This window comes from Sinocyclocheilus grahami, unplaced genomic scaffold, assembly GCF_001515645.1.
Source record: "Sinocyclocheilus grahami isolate Dianchi unplaced genomic scaffold, SAMN03320097.WGS_v1.1 scaffold554.1, whole genome shotgun sequence".
In the NCBI taxonomy this organism is placed as follows: Eukaryota; Metazoa; Chordata; class Actinopteri; order Cypriniformes; family Cyprinidae; genus Sinocyclocheilus; species Sinocyclocheilus grahami.
This window is the reverse complement of record NW_015505733.1, coordinates 468,580-485,812: the sequence shown is the minus strand read 5'-3', so window position 1 is coordinate 485,812 and position 17,233 is coordinate 468,580. Positions and strand designations below refer to the sequence as shown.

General features: G+C 38.2%; 2 protein-coding genes across 2 annotated transcripts in view; both read left to right on the top strand.

Annotated features, from left to right (window-relative positions):
- LOC107556058 (condensin-2 complex subunit G2-like) overlaps positions 1-1,933 on the top strand; it is a 29,064-nt gene extending 27,131 nt beyond the window's left edge. Inside the window, 2 exon segments of the mRNA XM_016239049.1 lie at positions 1,056-1,158; positions 1,264-1,933. Of these exon segments, the coding sequence (XP_016094535.1) occupies positions 1,056-1,158; positions 1,264-1,333 (173 nt within the window). The 3' untranslated portion in view covers positions 1,334-1,933.
- Positions 1,934-2,727: 794 nt separating this feature from the next.
- The window catches only part of LOC107556068 (receptor-type tyrosine-protein phosphatase N2-like), a 213,019-nt gene continuing 198,513 nt past the window's right edge, over positions 2,728-17,233 (top strand). The window contains exon 1 of the mRNA XM_016239058.1: positions 2,728-2,996. Coding sequence (XP_016094544.1) covers positions 2,909-2,996 — 88 coding nt within the window. The 5' untranslated portion in view covers positions 2,728-2,908. The remainder of the gene's footprint in view (positions 2,997-17,233) is intronic.

The following is a 17,233-nucleotide window of genomic DNA, read 5'->3' as shown; positions in this document are numbered from 1 at the left end:
CTTTCAGTTGGCCGCACCGCAGCCGACTCGTCAATAAATGAGTACAAAACAGCGTTTCCTAGCACCTGTCGCTTACTGATTGCTTGGAATTATAAATATGAGCGTAGTTCGTCTGTTAATATCACAAGCACTTTTTTGTTTGTTGTTTTTTTTAGTTTGTTACTCAGACGCAGGCAGTGCGCTGCATGAGACAAAAAAGTAATATAGCCAAAACAACCGCATAGCCGCTCTTTAGTGTAGATGTATGTTGATTTTATCAGACGATGCCGCGATTATAAATGAGTGACTCCTGGTTAACATGTATTAAAAGGGGTCGTGTTTAGTCAATATTAATGTGGTATTTTTTGACAATATTCACTCATCATGACCGTAAAATAGGGCATTCTAAATCAATATACTGCAGTATTTCCTCTTTCAATCAGTAGAAAATATGGTTAACACCCGGTCATGCATGAAAAAAAAAAAAAACCTTCATGTACCGTGAAACCATGTATAATTTTGAAAAATACAGTGATATAAATTTTTGGTCATACCGCCCAGCACTATGTAAAGATGACTAGAACTATATTAGCATCTGCACCAATGGATATGTCATCTGCCACTTTAAATGCTCAAGCTCTTTAAAGGATTCTGATTATCATTCACCAGCTGGAAAAAAAATTTATCTGAAAGTGATTCCAATGATTTGTTCCTCTGTGTTGTTATCATTGTAGTTGTGGTGTGGCCTTCCCTATTCTCACAAAATGTTAACAATTTTTAAAATTTCATAGTTATCATCCTTTGTGTGAACAGGCCTTTACTTGGTTCCAACACCTGGATGCTTGATAGTAAAAATTTGATAACTTTATACAATATTCTTTTGAACACATTCTCAAAGATTTGCAATCCCAGTTAATTTCACACAACCTAAAGCATATAACTAGTCCAGTGGTGTTGGACTTGGAGAAGAAACTTGAGTGATATAAAGCATAAAATGAGACTGAGTTTCATTTGTTTCTTTGATCAAATCCTAGAAGTACATGATTGTTTTTACCTTTCTGTTCTGTTCCTTACAGCTGATGCATTTATTGTGGAGTTGAAGGAAATTGCTTTGTCTGTACGCAGACAAATACAGAGCCACTACAACATCACTGCAGAAAACTCTGACAATATACAGAGGTAAAAGATTTGGATGTCATATTGTGAAAGCATGCTCTCGGAGTCCTATTTACAATGATAGCTGTACAACTGTTAATGCTGTTTTGGTCTCTCTCTCAATCTTAGGTCCATCTATGAATCCACTGTCAGGATGCTGAATGACATCCTAAATCCATGCCAACAACCAAACAGTTAAATAGGCAAGCTAATCATTTAGAGCTTGTGCATATTCCCACAAAATTCTTTATTCCTTATTTTGTTCTCTCAACTGTATACTGTCTTGCATGTTTTTGTTTTCCACTCTATATACAAGAACATTCACTATATAAACAAAACTTCCATAAAACGTCACCTTGGTTCACTAGGATCACTATTCATTTTATTTTGTTCACTTTCAAATGCAACAGTGTTTCCATTGCATATAACTGTAGTTTATAATCTTATCAATCTACTAAAAATCTTCTATTTTGAAGACATTTCAGTGAATCTGGTATATCCTAAGATGATACTTTTAAGGTTTAAGGTGTCTTTGATGAGATATGTCCCTTCTATTGACCTTTTCTGCTTTATCCTCAGATCCATTCCAAATACTGGTCTGAGATGTGTTGTTATACTTCTACTTTCCCTATTAAACCATAGAAGTGTACAGACAAGTAATTGCTAAATGTAAACTCTGAGATATGTATATGTGATTGATTTTTTTTTTTCTAATCTGAGGTCTTTACAGTGTCACAGTCTATAATCATGGTGTGAAATAAAGAAAAAGCACATTAGATTAAATCTGATTTTGAAGAAACTGTTGCTTAAACCTGAGCTTGATTGAACTTGAAACTAAATATTTGGGTGGATTGTGACTTCTACTGATACACTGTTATTCTCTCTTTTTTTTATGTTAGCTTTTCCTGCTAAATGTAAACTCTGAGATATGTATATGTGATTGATTTTTTTTCTTCTAATCTGAGGTCTTTACAGTGTCACAGTCTATAATCATGGTGTGAAATAAAGAAAAAGCACATTAGATTAAATCTGATTTTGAAGAAACTGTTGCTTAAACCTGAGCTTGATTGAACTTGAAACTAAATATTTGGGTGGATTGTGACTTCTACTGATACACTGTTATTCTCTCTTTTTTTTTATGTTAGCTTTTCTTCACATAACCCTAGTAATACATTCCCATTAATGCCCAATTAAAACCCTGTCCCATCTTTTAATTAATCCAAAAAAAAAAAAAAAGTCCATGGTGTAATCTTCAATGTCTCTGATTTCGAGGGTATGAATGGAGATTGTTTGACATGCTAGACTATAGCATACCTTTGGCTTGTTTATTCACCACACATGTGGCATGTGATTTATTGTAGTGCGTTGTTTGTCAAGTACATCACACCAGCGTTTCGGTAGGGGGCACAATCTTTGAGCAAAATAACTGCGCTCGAGAGCAACGGAGATAACCCTACCCTTCCTCAACCGCTTCTGTCTGATGAGAGAAGTGCGGTCCATCGCTTCAAACTAAATGCAACTGACTGCGGAAGTCTTAGAAACACACCGAGAAAGCGCATGTAGCTAGTGACGTCAGTAGCTGAGGCGGGGCGCTGGCCGTGGTGCTGAAAGCGCCTCGCGCCTCTTAGAGTTGAGTACAGGACCCGGGCTAGCAGAGCATCACTCATCTCACTATCCTCCGTCTCATTCGCCTCTGACCTACTTCCGCTCTAATCACATCCCTCCTGAAACGTGAGAGCCGCTATGCCGAATTAACGAGAGCTGTTTGGGCTTGATGGGCAGGATGGCTTCTGTGCTCGCGCTGCTCCTCGCCTTGCTGTCTGTCCACGCGCTCGCCGCTGCATTCGCGGACAGGAAATTCGGTAAGTTAGTTTCACGTGACGCCCCACTAAGTGTGTGATGTTTGTCGTCCTTCCCTTTAGAAGTAAGCCAACTTGTGTTTGTGTATGTCTGTTTTCCTTGAGTGCAATTAATGAGGTTAATCACAGCAGCGGTTTGGCGTGCAGAGCTTGATGTATGATTTTATTATTATTATTATACATGACTCGACTAAATGTATCCAACTGGTTTGTTAACGTCATGGTAACATAAAATCCTTCACCCTTAAGTTATGAGATTTTGCAGCCCATTAGGGATTTCATTCTGGGTCACATGTACCTGAATCAGCATCCTTGTTTCTTCTGGAGCAGTTTCCCCATCAACCAATCAGATCTCAGGGATGTAAAGGGCTTGTACACTTATCAACGTATCATTTACTTATTGCACCGGAGAAAAAAAAAAAAGCCCAGCAGCTTGTCATTTGGGAAGTAGCCTTAAAAGGGTCATTTTGTACATTATTTGGGTTCATGGTACTACTTTAAGGGCGCATAATACTATTCCAAGCTACCAGTATGCACCTATTACTGGGTGCATATTTATTTTTTAGGTTACTGTCACAGTGATGAGCTGAAAGTACAGGTTTTGCACATTTTTGATGGTGTATTTTAGTGGTAGTTAATGGTGCTGAAAGGACTGTTGTTCCAGGACAATCAAAATCTGCTGTTCCAGTAACGTGTTCTGGTCCTTAATAGGACATGTTTTAGGACAGTTACCTCGGAGCCTTGTTTCCTTGAGCATGCAGAGCGCATAGGGTCGCCAGACAAATGGAAGATCGTTCTAGTGCTCCTCACTGACAGTGGATTACATAATCGCGTTACGGTTCGTTAAAGCATCTTGGCAGGCTTCATCTTTCAAAGGCACAGGCCAAGAGCGAGAGCCAGCCTCAGCTGGGAAGGACTCGGCTCGAGCTGTAAACCGATACAGCTTTACACGCTTCATGAACCGGTGCATCCACACATCGATAGTGAGGGAGCTTTGATCACTGAAGAGACAAATGACTGCAAACTTTATTAAAGATTGGAGCCTTCAAAGACTTGGGCTAGTTTATATGACATTTCCTACACATGCCATGTGCATCAAAATTTTGTTATAGATCAGAGTCGTGGCATAGTGGGTAGTCCATGTGCTCACAGGAATGCAGGTTTGAATCTGGCTTGTGTCATGTTAAGATTGCATTCCCAGTCTCTCCATCTCACCAGCAGTCTTGTTATAGACTTATTTACTTGATCATGTGGATGTGTATTAGTTTTTTGAGAGCGTTTTAAATATTCTGTTAGGGCTGATTTATATTACATTCACTATACCCTGAAAGTTGAATTCATTGTTTGCAAGCTAAAAGCCAAATCACGGCTTGTGATTCTGATTCTGAAGTTTTTTCCTTGAATGCACAACGTGTTACTAAATGATTTGCAAACACTCAGCTGGGTTTGCTCAGCATCATTGTTGTTAAGCAAGCTGTGGTTGGAGAACAATGCATCATGTGATGGGTATTTAGAAACAGGCACACTCTGCGGCTGGCATATCAGGTTGGCAAAGGCTGGGATGAGCAAGTTCTTTGAAGCCCTGATGAATAGAGCAGTTAAGCATCTCCAAACAGTCTGCTGGAGGCTTATACATGTATATCACTGCATTCAGACTGATTCTGGGTCTTCAACTTTCTCCATCTTTCTTTTTCTTTTTTCTTTTTTTTGGTTCTGCATGAAAATATCTGGTAACACCATGAAGTCTGTATATTTATAATGAATTATAAGGATATTCTTAATTAATTATAATGCATGCATAATGCCTTATAAAAACCCTTATAATATGTTGTATCTAAAGCTGTAACCATATTTTTTAATTAAATAGGAAAACTTAAAATTTTTTCAAAACAACATAAGAAACGTTGTCTTGGCAACTAACAGAAATAAGTTTAGGATGAAGTACAAAATGACTTCCCTGGAAATCAATAAAAACTTAAACTGATATAAACATAAACCTAAAAAGTAATATAAAAAAAAAGGAATAAAAATGATGAAAGCACATAACAAAATTACTGAAAAGGAAACACGACATAAATGTACCTCATAAAGTTGTTGTAGGGTACTGTGCAGATCTTAAACAATGTTGCGATATGAGATCTTTATAACTACAGCAAATATAATCCTTTAAAATTTAAGTGGATATAGCATGGTGTATGTTGTGTTTAAATCATCGTACTCTTACATGTCATAACGTACTGTTATAATTATTTCCAATGGCATGGGCACAGAGTGTGATGCTGGATTTTTTTGGACGGGATTTAGAGATTCCAGAGACAGAAACGAAGTGAGTCAGACTTGTCCTATGAGAGATGCAAATGGTCAGAGGTTCAGAATTTTTTATTTTGAAGGTTTTGTTATAGTCTTTGTGATGGTTGGATTGACAATCAGTGTGTGTGTTTATGTACACGCACAGAAGCACATTGTTATTTTTAATAAGTCCCTCTGTGTATTATGTTTACGTCATCTAATGAACATGATATAGGAGATGGTAGTTTCCCTGCATCCTCTTCAGCAGCTCCATGAACTTCCTGTGAGGAGATGGAGAGTGTGGGAGATATTTCTCATCTCAAATGTACAGGAAGCAGCAGAGATTCAAACTGAGTTGTTTTAACAGAACAGATTATTTATGGCTCACTTAGAATCTCTGGTGCTTCCTGGAACAATATCTCCCACGCCTGACACCCCTAGCTCATGAGCATCACAGAAGAGCTGACATTTTCAATTACAAATAACTGACAGCATTCTTCTCTAGTCTCATGTAAACGAATATTCCGTTGAGTACAAGTTATGCTCAAGCAGTAGCACTTGAGGCATATTGTTGTTTACCACAAAAAATACATAAATAAAATAATCAGATTGTCCCTCCTTTTCTTTAAAAATAGCAAAAATCGTGAGTCACTTAAATAGGAAGTGAATGGGGCCAGTTTGTAAACATTAAAATACTCACCATTTCAATAGTGTAGGCACAAAACATAAACATTATGCTTGTTAACATGATTTTAGTGCACTGTAAAAATGACTTGTAATTTTAACAGTAAAAGACCATAAATTCTATGGTAAAAACCTGAAAAGGGCCGTTGGATTTATTTATTTATTTATTTTCAACTGTGACATGTACAGGTTGTTCTGTAAAATTGTTTACAAGTTTAACTTTGTTTACAGAATTATTCTGGCAACTACAGCTGCCAGTTTTATTCTATTAAAAACAACAGATTTTTTTAAAGTAAAAACTCATTTCAAATACTAAATTTAAGTTAAAAAGGACTTACTAAAAATTACTTTAAAAACACTTAAAACGACAATAAAAATGTCAGGAACACATTTACAGCTCAAGTAATAAGACAGTTTTTAGAGTACGTTTTATCAGACAAATTGAAGTGCTTTTATAAATGTATACACTTCACATTTCTACTATCCTCTATCCTTCACATCCTTCACTATCCTACTATCCTCTAAAAACGGACCCCATTTATTTCCTTTGTAAGTGCCTCACTGTAACCTAAATTTTTGCTTTTTTAATTTATTATTATTATTATTTTAAGAAAACAAGGGACAGAATTATTTTTGTACTGTCAATTGAGATGAACTTATAAGGAATATTCCTTCAGTGTTTAGATAGTACGCTCTGACCTCAGCTAATGGTCAAAGGCTATATATAGGCTACTGTAGGTGTTAAAAACATAGATAAATGGACAAAGTTTGAGATAGACATGACCCCCGGTCAATTATCTCAGTCAATTTGTATTAAATAATTAATTATCTGCCTCTGTCTCCATATCTCATCCAAACCATTCACTGAGGTCTGTTTAAGAGAGAGATTATTTCTGTGAGCCCTGTGAGGTTCAACTTCTCAGTGCGTTTAATAAAGCTGCTGTCAGGCAGGTTAGAAGAAAAGAGATGATATGATCAAACCTGGACAGCCTGGCTGAATTTCGTAGCCTGGGTCTCATCAGGCTTATCTAATGGAGAGGCCTATGGCCTTCAACATAAAAATGTATTTTAACTGATGTTTAAAAGAAAATTAGTCGAGATTAGCAAATAAGCAACAGCAGTCAAAAATCTATTTGAGATAACATAACAATAAATAATATATGGCAAATGGTAGCCTAAAGATCATTTAAGCTTAAAGCTTAATCAGCATGGTGTTCTGCTCATTTTCCAGTTAACTGCATGTTTCTCATAATATTTAGAATCAAATTATTACAAATCAAACTATTGACTAAATAGACAAGCAGGTGTCAATTTGCTAAATTTGCCAATAAGTATTACTGCTTTTCCACGAGCTTTACAGTTCATACTTGCTGTATCACTGTAAATTAAAAGTCAGTCACATACATTAGATTTTTTTTTAACCACCCATAAACTACTTAAAGGGATGATTCACATAATAAAATAGGAAATTCTGTCATCGTCTACTCACCTTCATGTCCTTCCAAACCTGTATGACTTTCTTATGTGGAATGCAAAAGATATTTTGAAAAAATATATATATATTATTATTTTTTTTTTCATACAATGAAAGACAGTGAGGTTCTGTGTCATTTTGAACCCCACTGAATTTAATTATGGGGACAAAACCAGTTTAAAATAGTGTTCCAAAGAAGAAAGAAAGTCATACAATTTGGAAACGGCATGAGGGCGAGTAAATGAGCAATCTCATTAGGTATGTCTATTTTTGTTGGCTGTTTCTCAATGAAACTGTCATGAGCCTCGTGAAGCTCTGAGTGTCACTGCTAATCGTCTCAGTATGAAAGCTGATTGTTTCTGAAGCACTGCCTGAGCTGAATGTGTCTGCCATCCCTGTCCTGTTTTTGCTAGATGAGCTTTTGTATCTGCGTGTGGTCTTGTCATCTGTCTTTGTTGGAGTGTGAGATGGAGAGAAAGTTCTTCTTTCTGCTTATTTGTGCAGACACAAGCTGTTATCTGTGAGTGTATCCCAGCATCCTTTTAGCCCCCCACAGTGTCTGGCATTCTGGCACACACAGGTAACACAGACTGCAATTATAACACACTAAGTATATGTGTGTGTGTGTGTGTGTGTGTGTGTTTGTGCGTGTCTACTCTGATATATCATCTGTGGCATAATTATCCATTTTACTGATTGTATAAATAATCAGTGACTTTTTCACAGTGACAGTGAAATTGCTCAAATCTCATTCATCATGTGATGGCGTAACCTCACCTCCACCTGCTGTTATTTCATCTATGTGCTTTCTGCAAACCAGACCTTTAATAATATTGGTTGACTATAGACCTTAGTCATGGCTGGGCCATATTAAATTTTTGACGGGAAAGAAAACAAGTCTGTGAGAGAGAGAACAGAAGAACAGTGTGTTCAATGGATTGTATTGCTGTTTAACAGCATACTGTTTGTTCAGCTGATGAAACATCTTTCCGGAAAAATAAATACATAAACTTTTAGTAGACAAACTGTAAAGTCTATAAGTTTGTTCCTCACAGCCTCATTTTCATTAGCAGTAAATTCAATATGGCGTCTAACCTGACTAAGGTTTATTAATCTGAATGTTGAGGAATCCCTCAGTGTCTATGGTGGTTAAAAATGAGTTCACTAGCCAGTCACACCTTTTATCAAGATAAGTAGCCCAGAGCAAATTTTCACATTTGAAAGGGCATAATGAAAAGGCCAAATCATAATGGATGGCAATGGCCACAGTCAAGAAACAGTGTTCACAGTCAGCAAACACATCCATGTGTTCAATGTATTAATGAAGAAACACCCCAGCGGGCACCTTGATGTTGAAAAGACATCAAATTGAGATTAAACATTGGCGTCAAAAATGCAAATCAAACTGACACTGATGTTCATTTGACCACCAAAATAATGACACAAAATCAATGCAATGAAAGAAAAGTTTTATTCAACAAGCTTGAAATCAATAATACAAATGTAAATTCAAAAGGAAATGCACCTATTCTGATTGTGAACAAAGAACAACAGATGAATAATTACTGACATCCATATCACAATCTGAATTTGATTAGCTGTGCAGCACTACTTCCTGATTGTTTAATTCAAAATTATGCCAAATTCCGTGACATTCCGCATTATACAGTGAATTGTGTTTTTATGCCTGGACTCCGTGGTTCCTTCCATGTTGTCTGCATCGCAGAAATCATAGGGCTCTAGATATATGGACAGTGTAGCCGGGAAACAAGTTTTAACTGCAAAATGGATTACAACTACCAAGTGAAATAGCCGTGTGCCATGTATTAACCTCACACACATTCCAAACTGTGTTGCATGCGTGCTACAGTGGTAAATGTAATTTTAAAAAAATTCCTACCACATGGTACAGGCATGCACACACAAAGGACTACCAGAAATAGTCATAGCACAAAGTCACATTTTATTGAAACACATTCTTGTAAGTGTTAAAAGTTACCCAAGACTGGTTTACATTACATGACATGTACCCGCCTGAGAGTGACAGGATGTGAACTGGACACAATTGTAGCAGACTGTCACTACTAGCATAGCGCCATCTACAGGTGTGGTGTTAAACAGCAGAGAAAGCTTTGTCATTGAATGGGCATTAGAAAAAGACACGAGTGTGTGGATGTGAAATGGACATCAAGTTTCTGATGTCAGTTTGATTTGGATATTTGAGCTGTTTCTTGACGTCAATGTTTGATGTCAATTCAGGTCAGGTCTTTTGAACATCATTTGCCCACTGGGACACGTTTCAAAAGGAGATGTGGCAAATCGATGCTGTCTGAGGCCCCAGTTAAGAAAAAATGCTACTTAAATTTAATCAGGCTGACAAAGAATTCATATTATGCAATAAATATCAATCAATCACACAAATCATTGATGTCAATGTGATATGTGTCCATATGACATCAATTTGACATCTAAACCATGACATTTATTTGATGTAAACTGAATGTCATTGAACACATTGGCCTGCATATACATTAAACCAATTTCAGTTTGAGTATTAACTTCATATTTGCACCCAAGAAATTACTGTCCAATCTGACCTTAAAATAATGTTATACAGCATCTTGATGTTATTCAGCATCTTGAGTTCCATCATGCTTGCTTCAACAAAACTGTGTGCAACAATCTGAGTAAGTATTATGTAAATTCTTGAATTATTTCCCTAATGACCTAGATGTGGACGTGTTTTTTCACAATCCTTTCTTAGCAGATCTTGTATTCCCCATTGACCTACATACTACTGCAAGCAATGCAGTAGCTGTAATTTCACACAGTAGATTATAAATTATTCCGTATTCAGTCCAGAAGTTTCCTGAGCTTTCCATATAGTTTCTTTTGGAGTTCAACATAGATATATTTGTAGAAGGAAAGTAAGGAACATACATATATTTGTAGAAGGAAAGTAAGGAAAAACACTAGCCCAAAACTTAGGAACCGCAAACTTAAATCCAACAGTGTCTCATGCATCACAGCCCAATGCCCAGGTAGACAACAATTTTTCAAACTTAAGCCTGGTAGTGCATTTTATTTCATTTCTCATCCATGCCAACTCACAACTTATGTATCATGACATTTGAAGAATCATTATGTACATGCTGTCAACTGCAATATTTAGTTGAGAGCTGAGAGATCTGTTCTACACAATGACTGTACCTTGACATTCGCATTTTCCCTCTTCACGGACTTATTTGAACAGGTATTGTTTTGCACCATGGCCCAGGTGTTTTGAAATAGTTTGGTGCTTAATAAGGGCATTATTGACTAATTTGGCATGGTAGTTCTCTCTCTCTCTCATTCCTCCCACTGAATGTCACTTGTCTCTGTTTCATCTCTCCTTTTGGTTTTGATGGTATGTCATGCCAGTTGCATGTGTCCACAGGCATTTTGTCCCCCTAAAAGAAATAGCTCTCGGTTACTCCAAAATAATTATGTTGTCTGTTGTCTTCTATCCTCCATTTTCTTTCCTCTCTCTCTCTCTCTCTCTCTCTTGTGTATACATCTAAATCATTCAGCAGGACGGAGGGAAAAGATGTCTATTCCTGACTCCCATAGTCCCATAGACCCACCAAGTCTCTCACTACTGATAGTTTGATGCCTGGAGCCCTCTAGTGGGTAAATGCTTTCAGCTGGACCCACCTGACAGGGTCTTTCCTTTTACCTGGCATGTGGTTCAACCAACATTTATATATATATATATATATATATATATATATACATTTATTTATAAGGTCTTGATTGAAAGGAAGAATGCATGAATTGTTTAAAAGTAGTGACATTTGAGAATAAGTCTAATGTTTTTCAGGTTTCACACCTATCCAGAAAAAAGGCGATGCTCTGCTTAAATTCCCACTAACAGCAATTTAATCAGTTTTAACTCCTGTAGAGAATTATGCTTATTATGTTTATTTGCTTCAATTACAAAGGAAATATCTATGTGCAATTGTTTTTATATAGTTTTGTTCTTTTAAGATATAATAAGGTTTTATTTTAAGTGGTTTTGAGGTATCAAGCTTCAAAGTTTTTGCGTTCCATGTACTTGTTTTCTAAATAAAAAGTCCCAAAATGTACACAACTTTATAATTCCAATGTGACAAAATGTGTTTTCACGACTTCTTGAGAAATACATGACTAAGAAAAAAGCAAAGCAAATGTTTAAAGAACCTTGTTTTGACTGGTGGTGGAAGAAATGCATAAATAATCTACTTAAAGATTTAAAGATGCTGTACCCTTATTTAAAGATAATCTCTAAAGATTTAAAAACAACTATTTCTTTTAAGCTTCTAAGTACAAAAGTACAAAACTTTGCTTTTGTATGTACTTCGGTATCAAAAAGTAGAACTTCTGATTTATTAGAACTATTGTTCTTTGCAGTTTTGTATAATTCGTTCTTAAGTAATACTCCTCTTTGAGGATTGAGATTTTTCTGATTGCTTTTTGACAGATAAATATGCATGATGTGCAAGTATGTTTAATAATTGTCACTCAGGATTTTTCATTCTGGTAGTGTGTGTTATAATTTGTTTGCGTTTTTAATATTCTGCTGCAGTTGTCATCAGTGATGGATCTTGGTTCAGGGTGGCAGTGCTTTCTCCCACACACTGCTCTTAGACACACACCCTACACATGCTGTGAACATCTTAAAAAAACAAAACTAGTTCTCTGAGGAACAAAATGGAATCCATAAGTCTCTGCAAGAACTCCTGTCACCGGTTCCTTCAGTAACCCACAATAAACCATAAAGGCTTTGAAGCATAATATTCATCTATAGGATATGGAGTAGGATATTTGTGGCACCTTCAGGTTTCTGAGAAACCAGTGATGTTGAGTACTTTATTATTGTCCACTATCAGCATTAATTCTTTCAAGTCAAGATTGTTGGATAAGTAACATTTTCCTAGGCGTCTGACAATGTTGACAACAGCAGTTTCAGTGGGTAAACCATACAGTGTAAAAAAATTATTGTGATTTTAACAGTAAAAATGCTACAGTGAAAACCTGTTAATTGGTTAACAGTGAGATACTATATACGGCAAACAACTGTAATAGATCTAAACTTAAATTGAATGTAATTACAATTGCATTTCATTGTCATAGTCAACAATTCATTGTACACTCTAAAAAATGCTGGGTTATATTTAACCCAGCATTTTTTAGAGTATTATTTACAGTGAAAAAACTTTAACTGACATTCCCAGAATTCCCTGCATGACACTTCACATTTGATGTTTTTTTTTCAGTTGAAATAACTGTTTCTTAGTTTTTTTTCTTATCAGTTGTGTATATTATGCATTTATCTTACATCGAATGTTGTTAAATTAATGTTTATTGAATTATTTTAATACCATGTGTGTTACAATGATGGTTTTTAGTATTTGTGTGAATGACATTGTCATTGTCACAGATATTAGTACTTCAATAGGTTGGTATATTAACATTATATCAGTTAATGAAATACGGTTTTAACTGTAAATTTAAGTTAAATCTGTAAAACCTAAAATATTTTTTATTATATTTTTTTATGGAAAAGTTCTGGCAACCACAGCTGCTGGTATTTTACCGTAAATGTCACAGATTTATTTTTAATTTTTTTTACAGTGTAGTGTTAATAAACTTTATTAGATTCTGTCCTCTCTTTACACTGAGAGAGAGAGAGAGGGCCAGTTTGAACATAATGTATGTGGGTGTGAGAAGATTACCTACGTATATGTGAGCAGTAACATTGTCTTAACATAGTCTTTTTTATTCAAATATTTACAACCTTAGGGTTTTTTCAGACATATTTACAAGACATTCAGTGTTATCTTGAACAGCTTGATGGCTTATAGCAAACATTTTAGTAAGAAAAGTCATTAAGAAACAATAAACATTATATTGTTAAATAAAATAATTATGTTATGATCAACATAGATATACCATCCTCTTTTTTTTGTGCAGGTGAGCTGTGACTTTTTCCCCTTTCAGAGAAAACAAACATGGTTGGTTTATTAAAAGTTTTTTGCCTTCACCTTGAATGAGGTGGCTTTTTAATGAGACTAAGTGAGCACAAAACTCTCCTGTTCAAGATGTGCTATTAATTTACTCTCGGGTCATGTACCCTGTCTGTGTGCAGAGTATGCAGCTGAAAACAACACTGCTTCTTTTCCATTCCACTCTCATTTCCGCCTTCTCTCTCTTTCTCTCTCTCTCTCTGCCCCTTCCTCCCGCTTTTCCTGTCTTTTCTTGATTTGCCTCTTTGCTTTACCTGCCAAAAGCCCATTTAGCAAGGTACACCAAGTGACAGTGTGAATCTGAAAACAAGCCAACCTAAAGTTGGCATATGTCACAATTGTCTTAAAAGGGTCATATGATGCGATTTCAAGTTTTCCTTTCTCTTTGGAGTGTTACAAGCTGATTGTGCATAGATAAGATCCCTGAAGTTGCAAAGACTAAAGTCTCAAAACCAAAGAGATATTCTTTATCAAAGTTAAGACTCTGCCACGCCCCCTAAAATGGCTCGTTCTAACACGCCCCCACATATCTACCTCACTATGTGGAAATATTAGCATAATGCCGCCCAAATGTTCACGCAAAGAAAGAAGGCGTGGTTTCAGTAACGCAGTTAGTGTTGAAGCAGTGATGTCAGGGAGACGCTCTGTGTGTCAGTGCGAAAGCAAAAGCACTTTATTTGGCCTTCCGAAAGTAGATGCATTTAGGAATCTTTAAGATTACTTACAACAGATCAGCAATGAATTTTATGGACCACCATTTCGTGAACCTAGGAGAGGAGGTAGTTCTGACTTTGCTATGACAATCTGGCGCTTCTGAATCAGCTACTGTTTTATTATTAGTGTTATAAGTATTTGCTATTGACTGTTCAAATGCGGAGTTTTGCGCATCGTGTGTGCGCGAGCGAGCGAGAGAGAGAGAGAGAGAGAGCGAGAGAGCGGTGTGTGTGTGTGTGTGTGTGTGTGGGCGTGCATGCGAGATCGAGAGAGAGCGAGACACATCACAGTGGAGTCAGCTGTCTTAACCGTGGCTTGTGTACTGCAAACACATATTCATCACTGTGTCTGTCATGAGACTCTGTTCCCCTTTCTGGCTCTGTCTTTACATTTATTTTGAAAGATGAAGCTCGCGATTATGGTAAGGGGCGTTACGTTTCCGACAAGTGCTTGCGGTGTTCGACCAATCACAATGCACTGGGTCAGCTGGCCAATCAGAGCAGACTGCGCTTGTCGGAAGGAGGGACTTTGTAGAAAACGAAGCGTTTGAGAGAGGCGGGGCATAGTGGACTTACAATAATGTACAGTATTTGAAAAATTATGTGTTTTTTGAACATTAAAGCATGTCAACATATTCTGTTACACCAAATACACAAAATAATGATCTTTAAAAAAGCATCATATGACCCCTTTAATCAAATGTCTCATATGCTTGCTACACACCAAAACTGTCAAATGTAATTCCTCCAGTGAAATGAAGATCTTCATACACTCTGAACAAAATGTCCAAAAACTGATGGTACAGCAGCAATTGGGTAGCACCCTTAAAGGGACATATTTGTAGTCGTTGCCTAATGGTTAGAGAGTCTGACTTGTAACCTGAAGGTTCGAGTCTCAGCTCCGGCAGGAATTGTCGGTGGGGCGAGTGAATAACCAGCGCTCTCTTCCCCCCTTAATACCATGACTGAGGTGAGACCCTTGAGCCTCACCCGTGACTTATTCACAATGCAGTCAGCATGGCCTCTCATACCTTATGCCCAATTGAATTTTTTTTCTGAAAGAAACTGACCTCTGTGCTTTTTTCAAAATGTTTTTTTCCCTCATATCTTCCTCTACTAATATTGAATAAAAGGAGTCATAGAGCTGCTGCAAAACTCATTTCAATAAAATCAATGAAAACACATTTCTTACAGCCATAAGAAAGCACTGGAGGCCTATTAAAAACACTGCAATTTGCATTACAAAAAATCTTTCCCCAATGTAATTACTGTAGAGTTACTTTAGAAACGTGAGTGTTATAAACATTACAGTGCAGTTTAATCCAGATCCAGAGTCCATGTCTGAAAGGGTTTGAAGAGACGAGTGTCTGATAATTAGGGAAATGATTCTTTCTGCAGCATGTGGAATAGTAAAGATGGGGGGGGGGGGGGGGGCGGGGGGTGGGGAAAATTAATGGGCCAGAAAAAGCCGTATAGGAAGAGAAGCACAACCGTGGGTGCCCGCCGCAACAATGAACGGTTCGCCACGCTCATGTCAACCGCAGATAAGCCATCGGACTATGTCCTGAATAGCGGTTTACATAGCTGGGATTGTGCACCGATCATACAGGGGTAAAATATGTCCGCCTCGGTGGGGCCCCGCGACAGCCCTCGCCCACCCACAGCGCAGAGCTCCATAACCGAGCTACCGGACCTCAGTCACCTCACCGAGGAGGAGAGGAAAATTATCATGGCTGTGATGGTTCGGCAGAGGGAGGAAGAGGCAAAGGATGAGGCCATGCTCAAGTAAGAAATCACGCTTCCTAGGGAGCTTGCCTGTAGTATTTGCGCTGCTTGGGGGGGGGGGGGGGGGGGGGGGGTGCTAGAGGTCAGGTAAATTCATTGGCCGAATTTGAAATGCATCCTCGGGATGAAGTGATCCTGAAGGATGGCAGTTCTGTTTCTGTGCTTGCTGATGGAATAAAACATCTAGACGCTTTCCTGAACTATAACATAATTTTTAACACATTTATAGCAATATAACATTTCTGAGAACGAGTTTATTAATTATATTGGTTATCAACATCAGTAGTTCCCATTCAGTCAGTCACGTTCTACGTTACGTCAGTGACTGACAAATTGGGATCTCGCCCAAGAGCCCAATCACCTTCGAGTGTTAACTAAACAAGCCAATGACAGTTGGCGTGCTTGTTTCGCCACGCGCACCCCGCCCCGCAGCGTGGGTATAAAAGGAGAGCGCGTGCAAACGCACATCAGCTTTTCGCTTCGGAGCCGAGCCTTCTCAGGACGAATCTCCGCGAGTGTTTGGAAGAAACAGCTGGCGTTGGTGTTATGGCAAGTCAGCGGGGGTTGCCATTCAGTGCTGCTCATCTTCGTCGTGCTGCAGCTTCCATTCTGCGGTCTCGCCGCGACCTCCCCTGGGCGCTTCAGCGCTCTCTCTAAAAGAGTGTTTCCTTTTTTTCCTAAAAGAGCAAATGTCTAAAAGAGCTCCACGAGCGACGGGCATCTTTTTAAAGATGGCTTCCCGCTCGTGCGTTTCTGGATGCGGTCGTTTCCTGCCTTCATCTGACGGTCATGATCACTGCCTCTCGTGCTTGGGCTTACAGCACGCTGAAGCAGCGCTCATGGATGAGTCATGTTCTCAGTGCGGGAACATGACCATCGCGACATTGCGGTCCAGATACCTCCTCATTAAACGGGGGGGTATCCCCATTACCATGCCCCGCTCTCGCTCCTGCCCCCTCGGAGTGAGAGCTCACTCTACGAGAGGAGTGGCATCTTCATGGGCATTGGCGCGGGGCGCCTCGATAGCAGACATCTGTAGAGCTGCCGGCTGGGCGACGCCTAACACGTTTGCGAGATTCTATAATCTCCGTGTAGAGCATGTGTTCTCTCGTGTACTTGCCTCAGGTAGGCAGTAATACCGGACCTGCTCGGTTCCATCACGCTTGCTGCGCCATTCCCCTCTACGGACCGGATACGTGCGCTTTTTTGCTCCTCAATCAGTTCCCCATGGCGAACCCTGGTGGAGTTCCT